This window comes from Fusarium solani, assembly GCF_023522795.1.
Source record: "Fusarium solani strain SB1 chromosome Unknown bctg00000006, whole genome shotgun sequence".
Taxonomy (NCBI): Eukaryota; Fungi; Ascomycota; class Sordariomycetes; order Hypocreales; family Nectriaceae; genus Fusarium; species Fusarium solani.
This window is the reverse complement of record NW_027072151.1, coordinates 2,842,869-2,858,507: the sequence shown is the minus strand read 5'-3', so window position 1 is coordinate 2,858,507 and position 15,639 is coordinate 2,842,869. Positions and strand designations below refer to the sequence as shown.

The window sequence follows — 15,639 nt, the reverse complement described above, 5'->3', positions numbered from 1 at the left end:
GAGGACCCAACGTCCCTAAATGCGAATCAAAATAGATTGCCGGATTAAATAGAGAAAGGCCACATGGTTTCAGGTGAAACCTAGGCTTCCCGTACACAGGGCCCACCCTCAACTCCATAAAATTTGTCTTTCTCTCTTCCTCCTGTCATCATCGTCTCCTTACTTATCATCCTCGCACCTTAACCTAGCGTCGTAGTCATATAGCTGCGACCAAGCCCACTATCCAACCCCCCAGCAAGCCAAAGCTTCATTTCTTGAGAGACGTATAGCCGGGTATCAAATCGGACTCGAATATTATGGAGATATTTATACAGCCACCCAAACTCTATTCTTACAATAAGCAGCGCAAGATCATAGGCAGAATAAAGCACAGGCAGAGCCCCTGGCGTTGGGACAGTGCTCTTGCATCGCCCCCACATTATTCCTCCCAACGAGATGTCAGAAATCCCTCTCTGATCGCCCAAGTCAGCCTTGGGAATGGATGTAATACGAGGTTTCGAGTGGCTATGCTTTCTTACCTACTTATTACGCGTGCTGACGCGTCAGATTCTCTGGAGGTTTTCTCCTCTTTTTTATCAATGCCCTCGCTCTTTCTCAACAACGGCATCACGACCACGGTCATTTAAGAGGATTATCTTATCATCTCTCTTGACCTAGGTATTAAGTAAAGATACCCGATTTAGACCCGAAATACCGCTTCTGCCCGCCGACCAAGCTCATTTACAAGACCCAGTCATTCACCAAGCTAAGCTCCAGCGACCACAATGTCCAACAGCCAAAACTTTCTAGACGGCTACTGGGGGCGCCCTGAGGCCCCTGTCACAGAGAAACAAGGCCATCGCTGCGACAACTGCTCGACCATCCAATTCTCCAACTTCCGCGCCAGAACCTTCTTGGACGAGACTTTCAGACCTGTCACGCTCGTCATGGGGAGCTTTGAAACAGTCCAGAAATCCGCCTTCGCAGGTTGTTGGACCTGCCGGCTTGTGCTCTGCACCTTGCTCAACACTTTAACCACGTTGCGCGATGAGGTGTGGCTCTACCAGATTGCCAAGGTTGGACTTCGACTCAACTTGGATGATGACCTGACCGTTCATTGCTGGGCGTCTGACGGCAGCAAGGTTCCCCTGCTAGGCCGTGATGCCCTGTTGATTCCACTGAGAGATAGTGACAACGTGAGGGATGAAAACGATGAACGGGACTATGAATGGGTAGAGTTGAATATTGAGCCGTTGAAGATGAGGATGCTGAAACCCAGTGGTACGTTTTCTCCAGCTCAGATTGCTCTCGCAAGCCAGCCTTTTAATGCTGATACATAGACAACAATACATACATTCCAAACCCGCCTATAGACGAGCCCGATCTAGTTCGCAGCTGGCTATGGACCTGCAGCGCCTGCCACGACACCTGCCCCGACACATCCATATACTCGGAAGACGGCCCTATACTACCCACTCGCGTCCTGGACCTCGTTCACCCAGATGGCCCTCGTGTGATTGATACAAATGGTAAAAAAGGAGAATACGTCACCCTCAGCCACTGCTGGGGCCAAAGCCAGCACAATTACAAGCTCAACAAGGATAACATGGCCTCGATGATGGCTCACATCGATCTCGAGGACCTCCCCAAGACATTTTCCCAGGCCGCATTGATCACCAAGAGTATGAGAATCAGATATATCTGGATAGATTCCATGTGCATCATCCAGCCTACCGCAGGAGACACGGAGGACTGGACGAGGGAGGGTCCTCGCATGGCGGATTACTATCGGAACGCGGCATTCACCATCGCCGCCAGCGTGGGGACCGACAGCAACTTTGGATGTTTCTTTGCCAGGCCAGGAAGTCAACTCAAGGCACGACCTTGGCCTCTGTTCAAGGATCCTGTACAGAGAAAATGGGACGAATTCTCCGTCGCTACGGGCCGCAACCCGGAGTGGCTCCCCGTTATGCAGCCCTCGCCCTCCTCCTGGCTGTGGCAGGTGCAGAACTGCCCGCTCAACTCAAGGGCATGGGTCCTGCAGGAAAGACTCATGTCAAAGCGCATCTTGCATTGCACTATGCAGGGCTTGATGTGGGAGTGCGCCGAGCTGCGTGCTTCGGAGCAGGAGCCCCTCGGTTGTCAATTCGACTACCGAGTTCGGGATGAGGGCCTACTTCAGCTGCACAATGCCTTGGGTCAAGGTGCGTCCTTTGTCACGGATAGATACTGGCGTCAGGTAGTGGAGCGGTTTTCCGGACTTGGCATCACTTACAATACCGATCGACTGCCTGCACTGGCTGGTCTTGCCAAAGCCATCCAGGAAGAAACGAACGACGTATACATTGCAGGACATTGGAAGGGAACTCTCCTACCTAGCCTTCTCTGGTTCCGTCTCCAAACAACTACCTCGGATCCAGTTAGGCTGGCTGATGCTCCGAGCTGGGCCTGGTCATCTACATCGTCTCCCATCAAGTTCACGTGTCTAGATGAGTCTGACTTTCCAGCGCGGGCTGCAGAAAGCTACAACATTACGGCCAAACTTGTCCATGTATCGGTTCAGCCAAAGACTTCGAACCCATTCGCCTGGGTGCGTTGCAGTTCACTACGGCTCCGTGGTCGGTTGATGAAATACAGCCCGGAAACATGCCCAACGCTGCAGTCTGCATCTAAGTCAGCGGAAGAGTGCTGGCACGGTTACCGCCCGATTCAGTCGGCAGTTCAGCAGAGAGTCATTACGATCCCTTCCATGGATGAGAACTGGGATCCCGTGCCGGATGATGCTGCTGAACAGATGGCCAACATGGTAGCTGACGATAGTCTACTACAGTCTAATATGAAGGAGGAAGTGGCGCGTGCTATGGAATCCCGTTCCACGGATGAGATTCGTCAAGGGGAGGAGCGGGACCAAGACACGCTTGTCTGCATCTTTGACATTCCGGATGAGGATAAACACGAGGAACTGTATCTTTTTGAGGTTCTGCGGGAAGTAGGCGAACACAAGAGATTGGAGATATCTGAAGGACTTGCATTGGTTGCGTCAGATGGTGGCACCTACAAGAGGGTTGGATTTTTCACGTTAAAGACAAAGTCATCGCTATTTTCCGAGTTGGAGGAGATGGAAGTTGAATTGGCTTAGGTCTGCTCCGGCTCTTAAATAGGGGCTACAGAGCATATATAGCTCTTTCGGGTCGAGGTTAAATAAGAGTTTGGCTTTTGGTTTTCAGAATAGAACTCTTTCAAGGGACTTGGCTCCTTTCCTTGTGTCGGTAGGCGTTTCCTCTAAAATATTGTTTCTTGTCTACTTACGTATGCAATAGTACCCAGAAAATTTAATTGTGAGAACAGGGGGCAGCAACTTGTTCATGATGGTCGATGTTTCATTACACCTCGAATCATTTAAGCCTGAATCTCTAGGGTTGTGGAACACAACTGGCCACTATGCCAACGGCAAAATTAGAAGATACCTTCTAACATGCACCCAGGCAATAGGTCATATATGCTACGCAACAGGGGTGAGTACGATGACATCTTAAACGCAAGTCGCAAAACGTGCAGGTGAACGATGCATAAGCAGTCAGGCTCCGACAGCTGCATTTCCCCTCAATCTTGGGCCTCAATGAGACACAAACTCCCCTCTCAGCCTTTCCTTGTACTACAAGTTCCCATTCTCATTGGAATTTCTCATTAATTTCTACTCCTTGGGGTATTTTAGCAATGGACGAGTCTAATCATATCTGCGATACATGCAGGGCAGTCGACATTGCCAAGTATCTCTCCAACAACGACCCCATCAGCACGCCCTTGGGATACTTCCAGGACATCCTGAAGAACGAGGATTGTACGCTATGCAAGCTCATTTTCAAGGCACTGAGTGTCTACACCCAGAGCTATTGGCAGCCGGGAAAGTACCCCGTCGAGATGTGCTATCTCGGTAGATTCAGCGGCAATTCGACCCCAGGAAGAATCGAGGTATGGTTCCACGCAACGTCCAAGACTCTTCCAGACGGTATTTGGGGACACTACACCGTTCTCGGCCGGATAAAGTGCCTTGACAGTGTTGAGCCACGGGTCCTTCAACGACTCAACTACTCGCTAATCAGGAGCTGGATGGATGACTGTACAACTCGCCATGGGCCAAAATGCAACCCGCCCGGCCCTAACAGAGACTATCTACCTCTGATACTCCTCGATGTCAAGCGAATGCGGCTCTGTAAAAGCGACCGGCACTATCGGTACTTGTCTCTCAGCTACGTCTAGGGCAAAGCGAAGCAATTCACAACGGTCAAGAGCAACTTTCAGGAGCTTCAACAAGACGGTGCCTTTTTAAGAGTCCGTGATCAGTTGCCTCAACTGATAAATGACGCCATTGCCTTTGTGGCAGGTCTTGGAGAGACCTATCTGTGGGTTGATGCATTATGCATTGTGCAAGACGATCCCGAAGTCAAGGAGCTCTACATTCCATGCATGGATAGGATCTACGGCCAGGCCCTGTTAACCATCGTCGCCCTAACTGGAGTCGACGCCAACTGTGCACTCCCTGGCGTCGTCGCCGGATCTCGCACACCGTCGCAGTCACCTGTGCAGCTGGGATCCCTGATATTGGTCTCTGAACTGCGAAGCCTTGCGGCTACGGTTGAATCGTCTACATGGCGAAGCCGAGGTTGCACATTTCAGGAAGGAATACTTTCTAAGAAACGCCTATATTTCTCCGACTCTCAAGCTTACTGGCACTGCTCCGTGTCGCATCGTTCAGAAGATGGAGAAGAAAATCCGGCAGGACAGCCTTCATCTTGGAGCATGAGCCCGTTAGAGCGTCAGGTCAGCAACGACCCCAGAATGAGATTCAACATCTACGAATCACTGGTCAAACAGTACACTCGACGGACACTGACATATCCGTCTGATTCTCTGAATGCATTCGTCGGCATCCTCTCCGCAATCGAGAACTCTTTTGGATGGCGGTTTGCGAGCGCCCTACCGGAAACCCTTTTCGATTTTGCTCTCCTCTGGTCGCCCATGTGGCAAGGCCGACTGCGGCCAAGGGAGCCACTGGGTTCGGCTTGCAGGTCACCCCCCTGGTGCTGGACGGCCTGGGAAGATGGCATTTATTGGGATCCTTGGCGGCTTGACTCTTACGTCGGAAAGCGTGTGACACTCAAGACAGAAGTGAGGGATTTCATCATCGTGGACAAGGTTGGAGTGCGCAGGATTGTCCGAAAGGACCCCAGTCTCAGGGAAGCTCTTCTCGACTCTGGGCCAGCCCTCTCTGAAGCATCGGAGCTTGCCGCCTTGAAAGTGAGCTCTATTGATTGCGCACTGGTCTTTGAAGCTCTTAGTCTAGGGGCCGATATGTACACAATCGCGTCGCCCCGTCCAGAATTGTCCAAGACATTGTCGCGCCCCTTCTCAGACTCCTTCACCAACACGTTACGCGGCCAACTTTGGATCTATGATTCAGCAGGGCATCATTGCGGAACACTTCGGGGATTTACTCCATGGGAACCTTGCTCAGATTCCGTTTATGAGTTTGTCCTTCTCTCACGCAGTGACCAAGACAAGGTTGTTCAGACAGATGTTGACAGCTATCGCGACCGCCTACCCCTAGAGTACCCCTCGGCTGATGAATACTACGAAGAGGTCTTTGACACAAGCGTTTACCAGTACAAGAGTTGGTGGGCTCTGAATATCTTGCTAGTGGAGCGAAAGGGAGATTTGTCGCAGCGGCTGGCTGTTGGGCAATTGCATGCCGATGCTTGGGACGCGGCCAGGCAGAAAGAAGATGAAGAGTTTCGTTCTTGTCTAGATGTTGACTTTGAGATTTCTGAAATGGCTCAACAACTTATAATGGTATAGTACAGCACCCAATTACGAGGGGTCATTGGACAAGTGTTTACTCTCAAGCTATGAACCACACCTTGTGATAGAGGCCATCACAAACAAACGCTCCAAATGGGAAATCACCTTGCATCAGACTCCTTCAGCTCATGAACAAACACCTCTGGCCCCTTCGGAATAATCAGCGGGCCCGTAATACCCAGAACCCGCTGCCTTGAGTCTCCATATCCCTGCTTGTACTTCTCAATCCAAGGAAACGTCATCTTCTCAAAGGCACCATGCGTTCTTTCACTCTTGTCCCAGTACAGCCTCCTTAGCCATAGATGCAGGTTCGGATAGTGATCTCTGATGGTGCCTAGGTTGCACATGAAGATGGGGTTGTACGCAACGTCGAACCGGACAATTGTTGGGAAGAGTCGGATATCGGCCTCGGTGATGTTGTCTCCTAGGAGGAATGGCCTATCGCTGAGGATCTTCTCTAGGCGATCCAGTGACTGGAATACTTTGACCACATTCTCCTCATAAGCGCTTTGAGAAAAGGCGAACCCACATTTGTAAACGCCGTTGTTAACAGTGTGATAGATCCAGTCATTGATCTCGTCGATTTCCTTTCGAAGGTTCTCGGGATAGAAGCCGCCCCCAGGTCGATTAACCTCTCGGTCCTCCTCTGGAAGGAGATGGTCGAATTCCGTGTAGAGCATGCGGATAATTTCGCTCGATTCGTTGCTGACCATTGTGTGCGTCTTCTTGTCCCAGAGAACTGGTACCGTGTATCGCCCCTTATAGTTTGGGTTGGCCTTTAGGTACAGTTCTTTGATGGTGCTAAAACCATAAAGGGGATCCTTGGGAAGAACGCCATATTTGACAGACTCGGGATCATCGGTAAAGAACCAGCCGTCTTTGCCCATGGAGAGTGAGTTGATGTAGAGATCAACAATATCTTCCAGTCGCTTGAGGCTTCGCACAATCATGGTACGATGGGACTGCTCAACCGTGAGCTAGTGACACGGAGTCAAAGACAGACACTTACCCATGGGCATCCTGGACTGAGATAGAGGGCATATCGGCCCTTTTCCGCAGGGAATCTCGATCCCGGCTCGTTCGAAATAAAATTCCGAAAGGCGCTTTCAGTTCGTTCAAATCCTCCGCCCGCGCCAGGCTTATACTTAATGTGATCTTCCTGTTTGTCATCATTAGCTTGGCCAGTGACCCAGTTTCAGCACCACATACTGAGTCGCTCATGGCGTATAATGGTATTACAGGACCGATTATAGATGTACAATATGGGTACACGTTCTGTGGAGAGCTATCGTTCAAGGATATGATCCAGTCGCAAAGAAAGAGGGCCTCCGCAACCTTTTTGATATACTAGGATAACCGCGCGGCTGTCCTGCGGGGAGAAGAATCACGTCATTGTCATCTTTGGACAATTGTCAGCAATCTGACAAATGTTGGCCTCGAGATCGATCGGATTAAATCATCATTACTTCAGCAAAGGGCCAGGGTGGGTTAACCGCGCGGCAACTCGGAGGGTTCGGAAGCATCCAAACAGTCGCGCGGGTTTGAGATATCCGTCTTCACTTATCTGTTCAATGGTTAGTTTTCCTCAGGACGGCTCGAGTGCAACGTAGTCGCGGTTACTATTCAGTTAAGTCCCAAGACTCAGAAACTCGGGCATTTACCACTATGCATCCACCGGAAAGCTTTGCTTCACAAGGGATTTTCCCAGAGTCAAACAGTCTGTCTTAAACGGAGGGAACACTACAGAGCTAATCATGACTTGTAGGCTGACCAGTTTGAGGTGCAGGTTACGAGACTATTAAAGATGCCAGCCAACACGCATTAGAGATAAGTTGCTGCACCTTCCCAACAGCATGGGCCATCTTTACCCACGAAAAACTTTGCGAGGAGCCGAAATTTGCCCATGTGGCTGAGTTATCCCAGTATGGTGAGTTGTCCGATGGGTCCAGCATTCACGAATCACTAGCCTGGTTCTATCGCAGTGGTTTCCCGATGCAGTATGAGATGAGACCTTGAAGCCATGGATCGTCTGAAAATAGACCAGACAGGCCACAGGCAAGGATGTCATCTTACATACAGAAAGACCTGTGAGTTTCACGTGACGTGTATGAGGCAGCAACTGCAATCATGTCATGGACAGTAATGAATCCGTCATCCCCAATCATCTTCCAATATCTCTACGCTTGCCCCTAATCATGGCGTCTAATACATTTCACCTCTTCCCCAATCTCCCCAAAGAGATACAGGACCTGATTTGGAATGCCGCTGTGCGCCCTGTTCCAGGCACGAGGCATGTGCACCGGTTCATGGTCTTGGGGTCCCAGGAGCCAGAGCACAGTTTCTCGGGTCATCTTCTGGATTTTACTAGTTTTGGCGTTACTTCCACAGAATATCACAACTTGGACGAGCATACAGAGGATGAGAACTCAGCTGGTGAAGAGAGCGGCTCGTCTGAAGGAGAGAAAGAAGATGGTGCCTTCCATGAACCGGCTTCGCCCAGGTTTCTCGTTCCAGGCAGCTGTACCCTGGCCATACCATATGACGCCTTAGATGGCGGTCCTAACGACTCTGTCTACGCTTTAGATAGCGGCCTGTGGATGGCCTGCAAGGCCTCGCGGGCCGCCATGGAAAGACGCTTCACGAAGAACGAGTGGTGGTCAGAGGTTGAATGCAAAAATGCTCCAGAGCGTCTCGCAACCTGCGGCGACTACAGCCAAGAGAGGGATGCTACTCACACGGCGTCGTACAAGAACTGCGACGGTGAGTACACGCACATCACGATAAATCACGACAGGGACCTCTTCTGTTTGGACTCCCGGCACCTAGGCTCTCTGGACTGGCTCCGATACTCCGCTCCCGATTTCCCAGCTTATATGGAGATGTCCGAGGATGGTGGTTGGGTAGCAAACCCGAGCTTCCTGGGACCCAATATTGCCATCGACTATGACCCCTACATGTTCGATCAATGGCTCCCAGCCAGCACGCACCTTCGGCGACCAGATGTGGAGTGGAACGCCATGCGTTTGAGCCACATGATGGAGCTATTCCACCACCGGGCAAAGAGAACGCTGTGGTTTATTGACTATAGACTTCGACCCATGGATCCACATTACGCAAGGCGTGAGATCCTGTCTGGGGAGTCTGTTCTGCGTTCATCTGACGGTCAGGAGCGAGCAATCTTTCGCTCCAACGAAGTGGTGCTCATCGAGACGAAGCCGGAGGACAGGGACAAATGGTACATTGACACATCGGCCTACGAGTCCCGAGGCGCCAGGTACACAGCATTTGACTTCTTTAGGCTGTTGGCCGGGTCTGGGTATGGAAGCTTGGAGATAGATGGGTATCGTCGACTGCGAGTTCTGGCGTGCCAGGCTGCGCCAGGTAAGACCCTTCGACCAAGGCTGTCGGACGCGGTTGTATGCCCTAGAGATTCGTCGTGCAAGTTTTGCGGTCGGACAGATGATGTTGGTTAGTCGTGAATAAGTCGGCAGAGGCAGAGGCAAAGGCAGCTGAATAGCAGAAGGAGCAAGTATCGCTATGTGGTTTGTTAGAGGAGGATTAGTCAGTCGGAACACCTTCATACAAGGATCCTTGATCAAAAGAATGTGGCATAAATCTCAATCTCAATCCTTCTTGACCAAAATTCACCGCCTCAATTGCCGGCCCAGCCGATGAATGACAGGCAGGATTAAATGACACGACTCCCAAGCCGTTGGGTCAGGTACCAACAAGAACAAGAAGGATGCGCCATCTCGTCCCTGCAATTAACCTCGTCCAGCCCTATAGCGAGGCCCCGTCCCTTCGCTGTCGCGGTTCGCGAGGTCGCTCGCCCCTCGCTCCGCCCCGCGACTCGTCGGCCGAGCGTCGATCGACCCCACAGGGCTCTGCAGGCCAGTGTCGCATCAGATACACCAAGGAAGCGGGCAGGGAAGAGGCTGACGTTGCTTTCGTAGATGAGCGAGTGAATTGTAAGTCATGGCTTGAATCAATTGTGCATATAAACCTCGACACTCTCCAGCTTGGCAGTAGGTCAATCAGCTCATCCCATCGTCATCAACTCTCATTCACACTTCCACTCCAACACATTCACCATGGTCCAATTCACCTTCAAGTCTTCTTGGGCTCTCCTCCCACTTCTCGCTTCCCAAACCCTGGGATGCGGCCCCATCGAAAGAGCCGACAATGACACCTCAGAATACCCCAAGAACCACCTCGGCAGCGACGCCGCCTCTGATCCCGCCACCATTGGCTACAACATCAACCACCTGTGCCTCAACGTCAGAAACCTGACTGCAAGCATGGACTTTTACTCTCGCGTCTTTGGCCTCCGAGAGCTCTTCCACCTCGAGGTCACAGAGAGCTACACCATCGCCTACATGGGCTATAGCCACGGCGGCAAGAACGGAACAGGCTACCAGACCGCATTGGAGCTCAACCGAGAGAAGAACAACGCCCAAGGCCTCCTTGAACTCATCCACATCGACGTGCCAGACAACTACCTCCCCTCATCCGGCGAGCATCCCAACACCTTTGGCCACGTCGGCATGATCGTCCCCGACATCGAAGCCGCCCAGGCACGCCTCGACACATTCCCCGATGTCAGAGTCCTCAAGCGTACAGGAGAGCCACTGTCCTTTGGCACCGAGATTGGCAACGCGACCAGCCTTTCCCCAGCTGTCGTGGCACAGCTCAAACCTGTGGAGCAGGCTGCTCTGATCAAGACCCTGAGCCAGTTGAACTCGCCTCTCATCTACGTGACCGACCCCGATGGAAACCTGGTTGAGCTGCAGCCCCAGAACTAGTGGCTTAGCACTGGAAGCTCTTGGGATGATGTTGACTGTTTACATGCTGTACATGTTCAAAATTTTGAGGGACACAAGATTGTTTGTGTCCAATGTATTTCACTTCTTTAGACGGACATATTTGGTAGACTTTTGATGAATTGTTATGCTTCGGGTTTTAACGAGTTATTTCGAAGATCCACGTGTAGTTTGTGAAAATATCATCTACTCAAACAGGTCAAAGTCATGTCCCTAATACTCTTCTCTTCTTCTAAAAACACTCAAGTGACAATGGATATGAAGCAGCAAGAGACTGGGAAACAGGACCCATCTTACTCCGTAGACATCCATTTCCACCTTCCTCCATTGGCCAGAGCCTCGAACAATGATTTGTGGCTTGACTTTTACCCTGTAGCCAAGATTTTGTAAGCCAGTCTTCCAGAGAGGGTCACGGATGAGGGATGAGATTGACACTTTTGAAGCACGCCTAGTCTCTGAAGGCAAGAAAAGCGGATGCTGGCGTACCGCCAAAAGTGCCGCGCGCGTCCAAATGAAAGGATTCACAAGTGAGGATGAAGGATTTGTGTTTCGGCTAAGCTAGCCGGATCCTCGGGGATCCCTTCATATTTGCTAGCGGTCCATACATATTCCTTCTGCATGAAAGAACTGCGTCCGCGCCTAGGATTTTAGGATAAAATATGCCAAGCTCATGGTTCCTACAGCGCAGTAAGTAGTCGTCTTTCGGCATTGCATTCTTATCTGGAATTGTAAGCCAGGGTTCGGTCAAGCGATCCTCTTCGACACTCTCGACGTCGTTGTCAAAGCTCGTCTTCTGCAACCAATGGCCCCCAGTTTGTGCATTGTGAACTTGGCAAAGCTTTTAAAGCAAGCCATTAGCTACAATACCAAAGAACGCAGTTATTGACACATGCCGGCATTAAAACCCAATGCCGAAAAACACCATAACATATCCGCCCAATTTGTACATGGCGTCGTTTTGGAGGCTTTTGGAAGAATCGAGACACCCCTTATAGACACAACCGAAAAGCCCACGGACTGTCTCGCGGTCACAGATTGCCATGCCTTGACCCCCATGCTCCCCTTCCCCGGCACGCCAGATGACGACGAAGAGAATCAATTCGCCATCCGGTTCGTGTTGAATCTTGAGGCAGTGACAGTATTAACACAATGCAACACAAGGCGCCTAATGTGCACCTTCCAGGTCCAGCGCCGAGCCAGATGGCATTCTCTTGAGTCCCCCGAGACTCCGGTTGGATATGTATAGCAGGCTGGAGATGGTTATGTTACGAATAAGTTCATGTGTCGCTCCCAGTGGTGAGAAGGTCGCCTCCAGTGGCGCAACTCCTTTGGCTCAGCCTTCAGGTTCACGGCCCTCCACTCGCCGGCTCGATTTCGGGAGGCAGCTGAAGAATTTAATGCCCTGACTCTCAACGGAAGGGGCACCGGTGGTGTAGGAAAGTGATCTTGAAGGGACCTACTACTCCCATCTTCCAGACTTGGGTTCTTTCTCACTCGCTATCATGAACCACGACAAGTCCACGCTTCTTACTCGAGTGCGTCCATGTCTTTACATAGCGAGCTCCTGGCTCCCGCTGACTCTCGCTCCTCAACGAACACTGAAGCCTCGTGGCTCAGCCCAGCCAGACAGCATACCCGCCATCCCAAGCAGCGCATACTATGAAGAGAAGCTTAAGAACTCTCCTCATGTCGAGCCTTTGCATGTCGAGTCTTCTGGGCCTATCCAATTCGGCCCAGCCCAGAAGACCAGGATATTAACCTTCCCAACATGTGCTACAAGCAAAGAAGCCGGACATCAGAGAACAACTTGGCGAGCAAAATCAAGTCAGATTTTCCAGTGTCCAGACCAATGCGAGGGATTGTAACACGCCTCTCTTCCATGGCAAGTTCCCACCCTTTCCAAAGGGACCTTGAGGTAACCAGTTCATGCAGACGGACGAGGTACGATCTCGGCAACGCAAGCCTGGGGTTGTAAGGGATGAAGTGCCTCTCCGAAGAACGGGTACGGTAGCTAGCGGAATCTTGTACTCCAGCGTAACTCTTCAAGTCACCAAACTTTGCTGCGTTCCATATCAGGCTTTGATCAACTCCCAGAGCTTCTTCCCAGGTGCGTCATGGAGAATTCCAATCCATGGAAACGGTCGAAAGGCCACCTTGGCTTCCTCCCATGTCCTAATATTCAACTCCTCTGCCATGTCTCGTATTTGCTGGACAGGAAGCTGTTCATAGGTGTCTTCCGGCAACAACATGGCATAGACAAAGACGATCCAAAACCACAGAGCGCGGTAATCATCGCCTCTCTCCAGCAAGACCTTCCTGTCAATACGCTCTCGAAGCAGTTTTTGCAAGAGCCCACAGTTGAGGCATCGTAGGAAACTTGTTGGCCATGTTATAGTAGCCAAGAAAGTCAAGAGGCCCAGATGCCACATATCATCGAGCGGATCGAGCGGTCTCTTTTCACTCAGCGGTGCAAAGTCTATCAGACGTTGCCACAGCCAGATCAGGATGTCCTGGTACTGCAGAGCTACCATCTTGGCTTTTCCAGGCTGACGGCACAACGCTAGCATCTCTCGCGTCATGTGCCGTAGTGGCTCGCACATCTGGTTCAGGGGATACCTGAGGATCCTCGCAGCTGTAGGTCCGGGTGTTGCCGCAGTGAGTCCTCCAACTCCATACCGGGTGCGAGCACCAAGGGAGATGGCGAGCTCGATATCAGTGCGAAGTATCTTGTGCAAAAGTGCACGATTGGACTCGCTGATTTCTGACAGTCCACCTCGGAGATCCACGAGACGTTGCAGACCGTCCAGGTGCATAGAGCACTTGGGTGGATCTCGGATGAGTTTGGAATGGATGGCAAGAGAAACGATGATGGCGATGGTTGAATCTTGTGGAGGCGTAGGTTGCATGAGCTTGGGGTTGATGAGACGAAGGGTTTGTGAGAAATGCCGTGTGGCTTCGAGAGGTTCGCAGTCTGGTTTGCGGAAGAGGTTGAGGTAGGTTGCCACCATAGCGAGCAAGCAGTGAAGGACTATGAAAGTTCTGCCATTAGCAAGCGAATTTGGGTGACGAGAATGGGAATAACGCACAAGCTTGATCAGATACCATGTATTTAAACCATGGTGACCCGACTTGTTCTGTTCGAGAACAGAAGAATGAGGGATAGATAGCATCGCAGACTGCTGTGTGGACTACTCTATAGATCAGTTGTTGCTCAGTCAAAGAGCGAGGTGCTTGATGCTTACACTGATACACCATGTATCTCATCGACTGTGTAAACTGGATAGGAAAGGCAAAGTATGTATACTCTTCCCCAGCGAACGGGCTTGACGGCGAGCCCAAGACATCATGGGGCACAATCTCTGGAAAGATCAACGTGCTGCCATCACTATCGACGCGTACATCTCGCTCCCGTCTAGCAACGACAAGTTCTTCAAGCTTCTCTTTCTTCTGTACACCCTCAAAGATCTTTGGCTCTTGCGCCGTAGCATGCTTACGTCCGCGACCTTGGATAGTCCGCCCCAGGTTCTTGCCCTTCATGACATGACGGCGGATGGCCTTGCGGGAGCCGGTATCGCTTGCTGCATGGCTATCGACAAAGTGGAACTTCATGACCACGTGAGTTCGGTTACAGAGAAGAGAGAGATGAGGGACGTGGTGTGATGTTGGCGTTCATGGAGGAGGATGACGAGGCGCGGCGGTGAGATTGTGGCGAAACGCGTTAAAGTCCGTAAACGCCGATACTGTGGAACGGACTGAGTGAGAGCCATCATGATGATCAACCATCGCCAACGTGATGGTAAACTTGAAAATAATCATATTAAGATGAAGAGGGACATGGACAGCGATGATAGAACAACCGAGTTTGATGATGATAGTATGTGAGGTCGATCGATAGACGAGTTCAGCATCGGCAGCGACGACAAGGACACGAAAGGCTGGAGTTGAAATCCAGTCTCGATCGGTTTCCTGGACAGTTTCGGTGAATGAAAGACTGTTTTTCTTGCATTTGTCAGTCAACTTTCTTACATAGAATAAAGCCTCAAGTTATTAGGGACTTTGTGGCATATTGATTCTTGGTCGTCATGGCTGACATGGACAACCCGACAACACAACAATGCCAACAACAACAATCAAAACCTCCAAAACGCGACAGAAAACAAGAATCCCTTGACCATATCGACATGATGAAAGAGGAGGAAAGCTCTCAAACCTGGAGCAGTCTGAGAATTCCCTCAGCCGGCCCCTGAGACATATCCTCGGCCCAGATAGACGCTATTCCGAGGACTACCACGGTAATCACCCAACCTTAGCCGCCAACTTGGCCCCCGGTAAAATCTCACAGAGGCCTCTCCAGCCGGATATCCATGCCCCCCTCGCGATGCTCGATTCTCCTAGGTTATCAAAATGACACACCGACACTGGTCGATAAGATCATCACTTAGAAATCAGACAAGATTTTCCAACAAAGGCAAAAGCCGCTTCTCCACAGGGTCGCCACCGGCGTTCATGAAGCCGGTGTGTGTGGACGGCCTCAGCGCAACGCGATGGAGGCAAATGTAACCGCTATTGGGTTTTTGGCGTTCTTGCGTCGGCATCGCCAAGTACCCGGAGCCTGACGAGACCAAAGGGCCAGACCTGCATCCCCCATGTCGCAGCAGATGGTGTGGAGGCGTCTCGTCGAGATGATTGACTATTGGGGAGGGGGGCTTGCTGCGTCTCGACGAGGTTCCTTGGTTTGTTGGCTGCCTCTAGGAGGGATCGTCCCATTGTGGCCCTCCTGTAGCAGAGGCGCAACCCCCTCTCGCTTGTGCCGCTATCCGCTTGATGCCGCTCAGTCCGGGGAAGAGTTTGGGGCAGCAGATAGTCTGCATCTCGACACTTGTCGAGCTAGATCCAGACTGTTCCCCGGACTCGCCCTCGACGCTTCCCCGACCTCTAGTCGGTGCACCCCAACATCCAAACAAGCCGTCGCATGGGGCGC

At 51.4% G+C, this 15,639-nt stretch overlaps 7 protein-coding genes across 7 annotated transcripts; 5 read left to right on the top strand and 2 right to left on the bottom strand.

Moving 5' to 3' along the window:
* Positions 1-764: 764 nt before the first annotated feature.
* Positions 765-3,118, top strand: MRS44_010609 (uncharacterized protein; the record flags this gene model as incomplete). The annotated part of the gene is made up of 2 exons (XM_046284257.2): positions 765-1,260; positions 1,320-3,118. 2 exons carry the CDS (start codon positions 765-767, stop codon positions 3,116-3,118), a joined length of 2,295 nt encoding a protein of 764 aa, XP_046128363.2.
* A 578-nt stretch (positions 3,119-3,696) lies between these two features.
* On the top strand, positions 3,697-5,835 carry MRS44_010608 (uncharacterized protein; the record flags this gene model as incomplete). The annotated part of the gene is made up of 2 exons (XM_065620182.1): positions 3,697-4,192; positions 4,247-5,835. The coding sequence occupies 2 exons, from the start codon at positions 3,697-3,699 to the stop codon at positions 5,833-5,835; spliced, it is 2,085 nt and encodes a 694-aa protein (XP_065476371.1).
* A 104-nt stretch (positions 5,836-5,939) lies between these two features.
* MRS44_010607 (uncharacterized protein) lies at positions 5,940-7,059 on the bottom strand (the record flags this gene model as incomplete). Its single annotated transcript, XM_046284258.2, has 3 exons — positions 5,940-6,800; positions 6,848-6,997; positions 7,048-7,059. 3 exons carry the CDS (start codon positions 7,057-7,059, stop codon positions 5,940-5,942), a joined length of 1,023 nt encoding a protein of 340 aa, XP_046128365.2.
* Positions 7,060-8,033: 974 nt separating this feature from the next.
* MRS44_010606 (uncharacterized protein) lies at positions 8,034-9,311 on the top strand (the record flags this gene model as incomplete). Its single annotated transcript, XM_046277157.2, has 1 exon — positions 8,034-9,311. The coding sequence occupies one exon, from the start codon at positions 8,034-8,036 to the stop codon at positions 9,309-9,311; it is 1,278 nt and encodes a 425-aa protein (XP_046128366.2).
* Positions 9,312-9,580: 269 nt separating this feature from the next.
* On the top strand, positions 9,581-10,640 carry MRS44_010605 (uncharacterized protein; the record flags this gene model as incomplete). The annotated part of the gene is made up of 2 exons (XM_046284540.2): positions 9,581-9,806; positions 9,865-10,640. The coding sequence occupies 2 exons, from the start codon at positions 9,581-9,583 to the stop codon at positions 10,638-10,640; spliced, it is 1,002 nt and encodes a 333-aa protein (XP_046128367.2).
* Positions 10,641-11,317: 677 nt separating this feature from the next.
* On the top strand, positions 11,318-12,523 carry MRS44_010604 (uncharacterized protein; the record flags this gene model as incomplete). Its single annotated transcript, XM_065620181.1, has 5 exons — positions 11,318-11,345; positions 11,396-11,470; positions 11,654-11,768; positions 11,842-12,002; positions 12,135-12,523. 5 exons carry the CDS (start codon positions 11,318-11,320, stop codon positions 12,521-12,523), a joined length of 768 nt encoding a protein of 255 aa, XP_065476370.1.
* A 207-nt stretch (positions 12,524-12,730) lies between these two features.
* Positions 12,731-14,267, bottom strand: MRS44_010603 (uncharacterized protein; the record flags this gene model as incomplete). The annotated part of the gene is made up of 3 exons (XM_046284539.2): positions 12,731-13,686; positions 13,745-13,846; positions 13,901-14,267. 3 exons carry the CDS (start codon positions 14,265-14,267, stop codon positions 12,731-12,733), a joined length of 1,425 nt encoding a protein of 474 aa, XP_046128368.2.
* Positions 14,268-15,639: the final 1,372 nt, after the last annotated feature.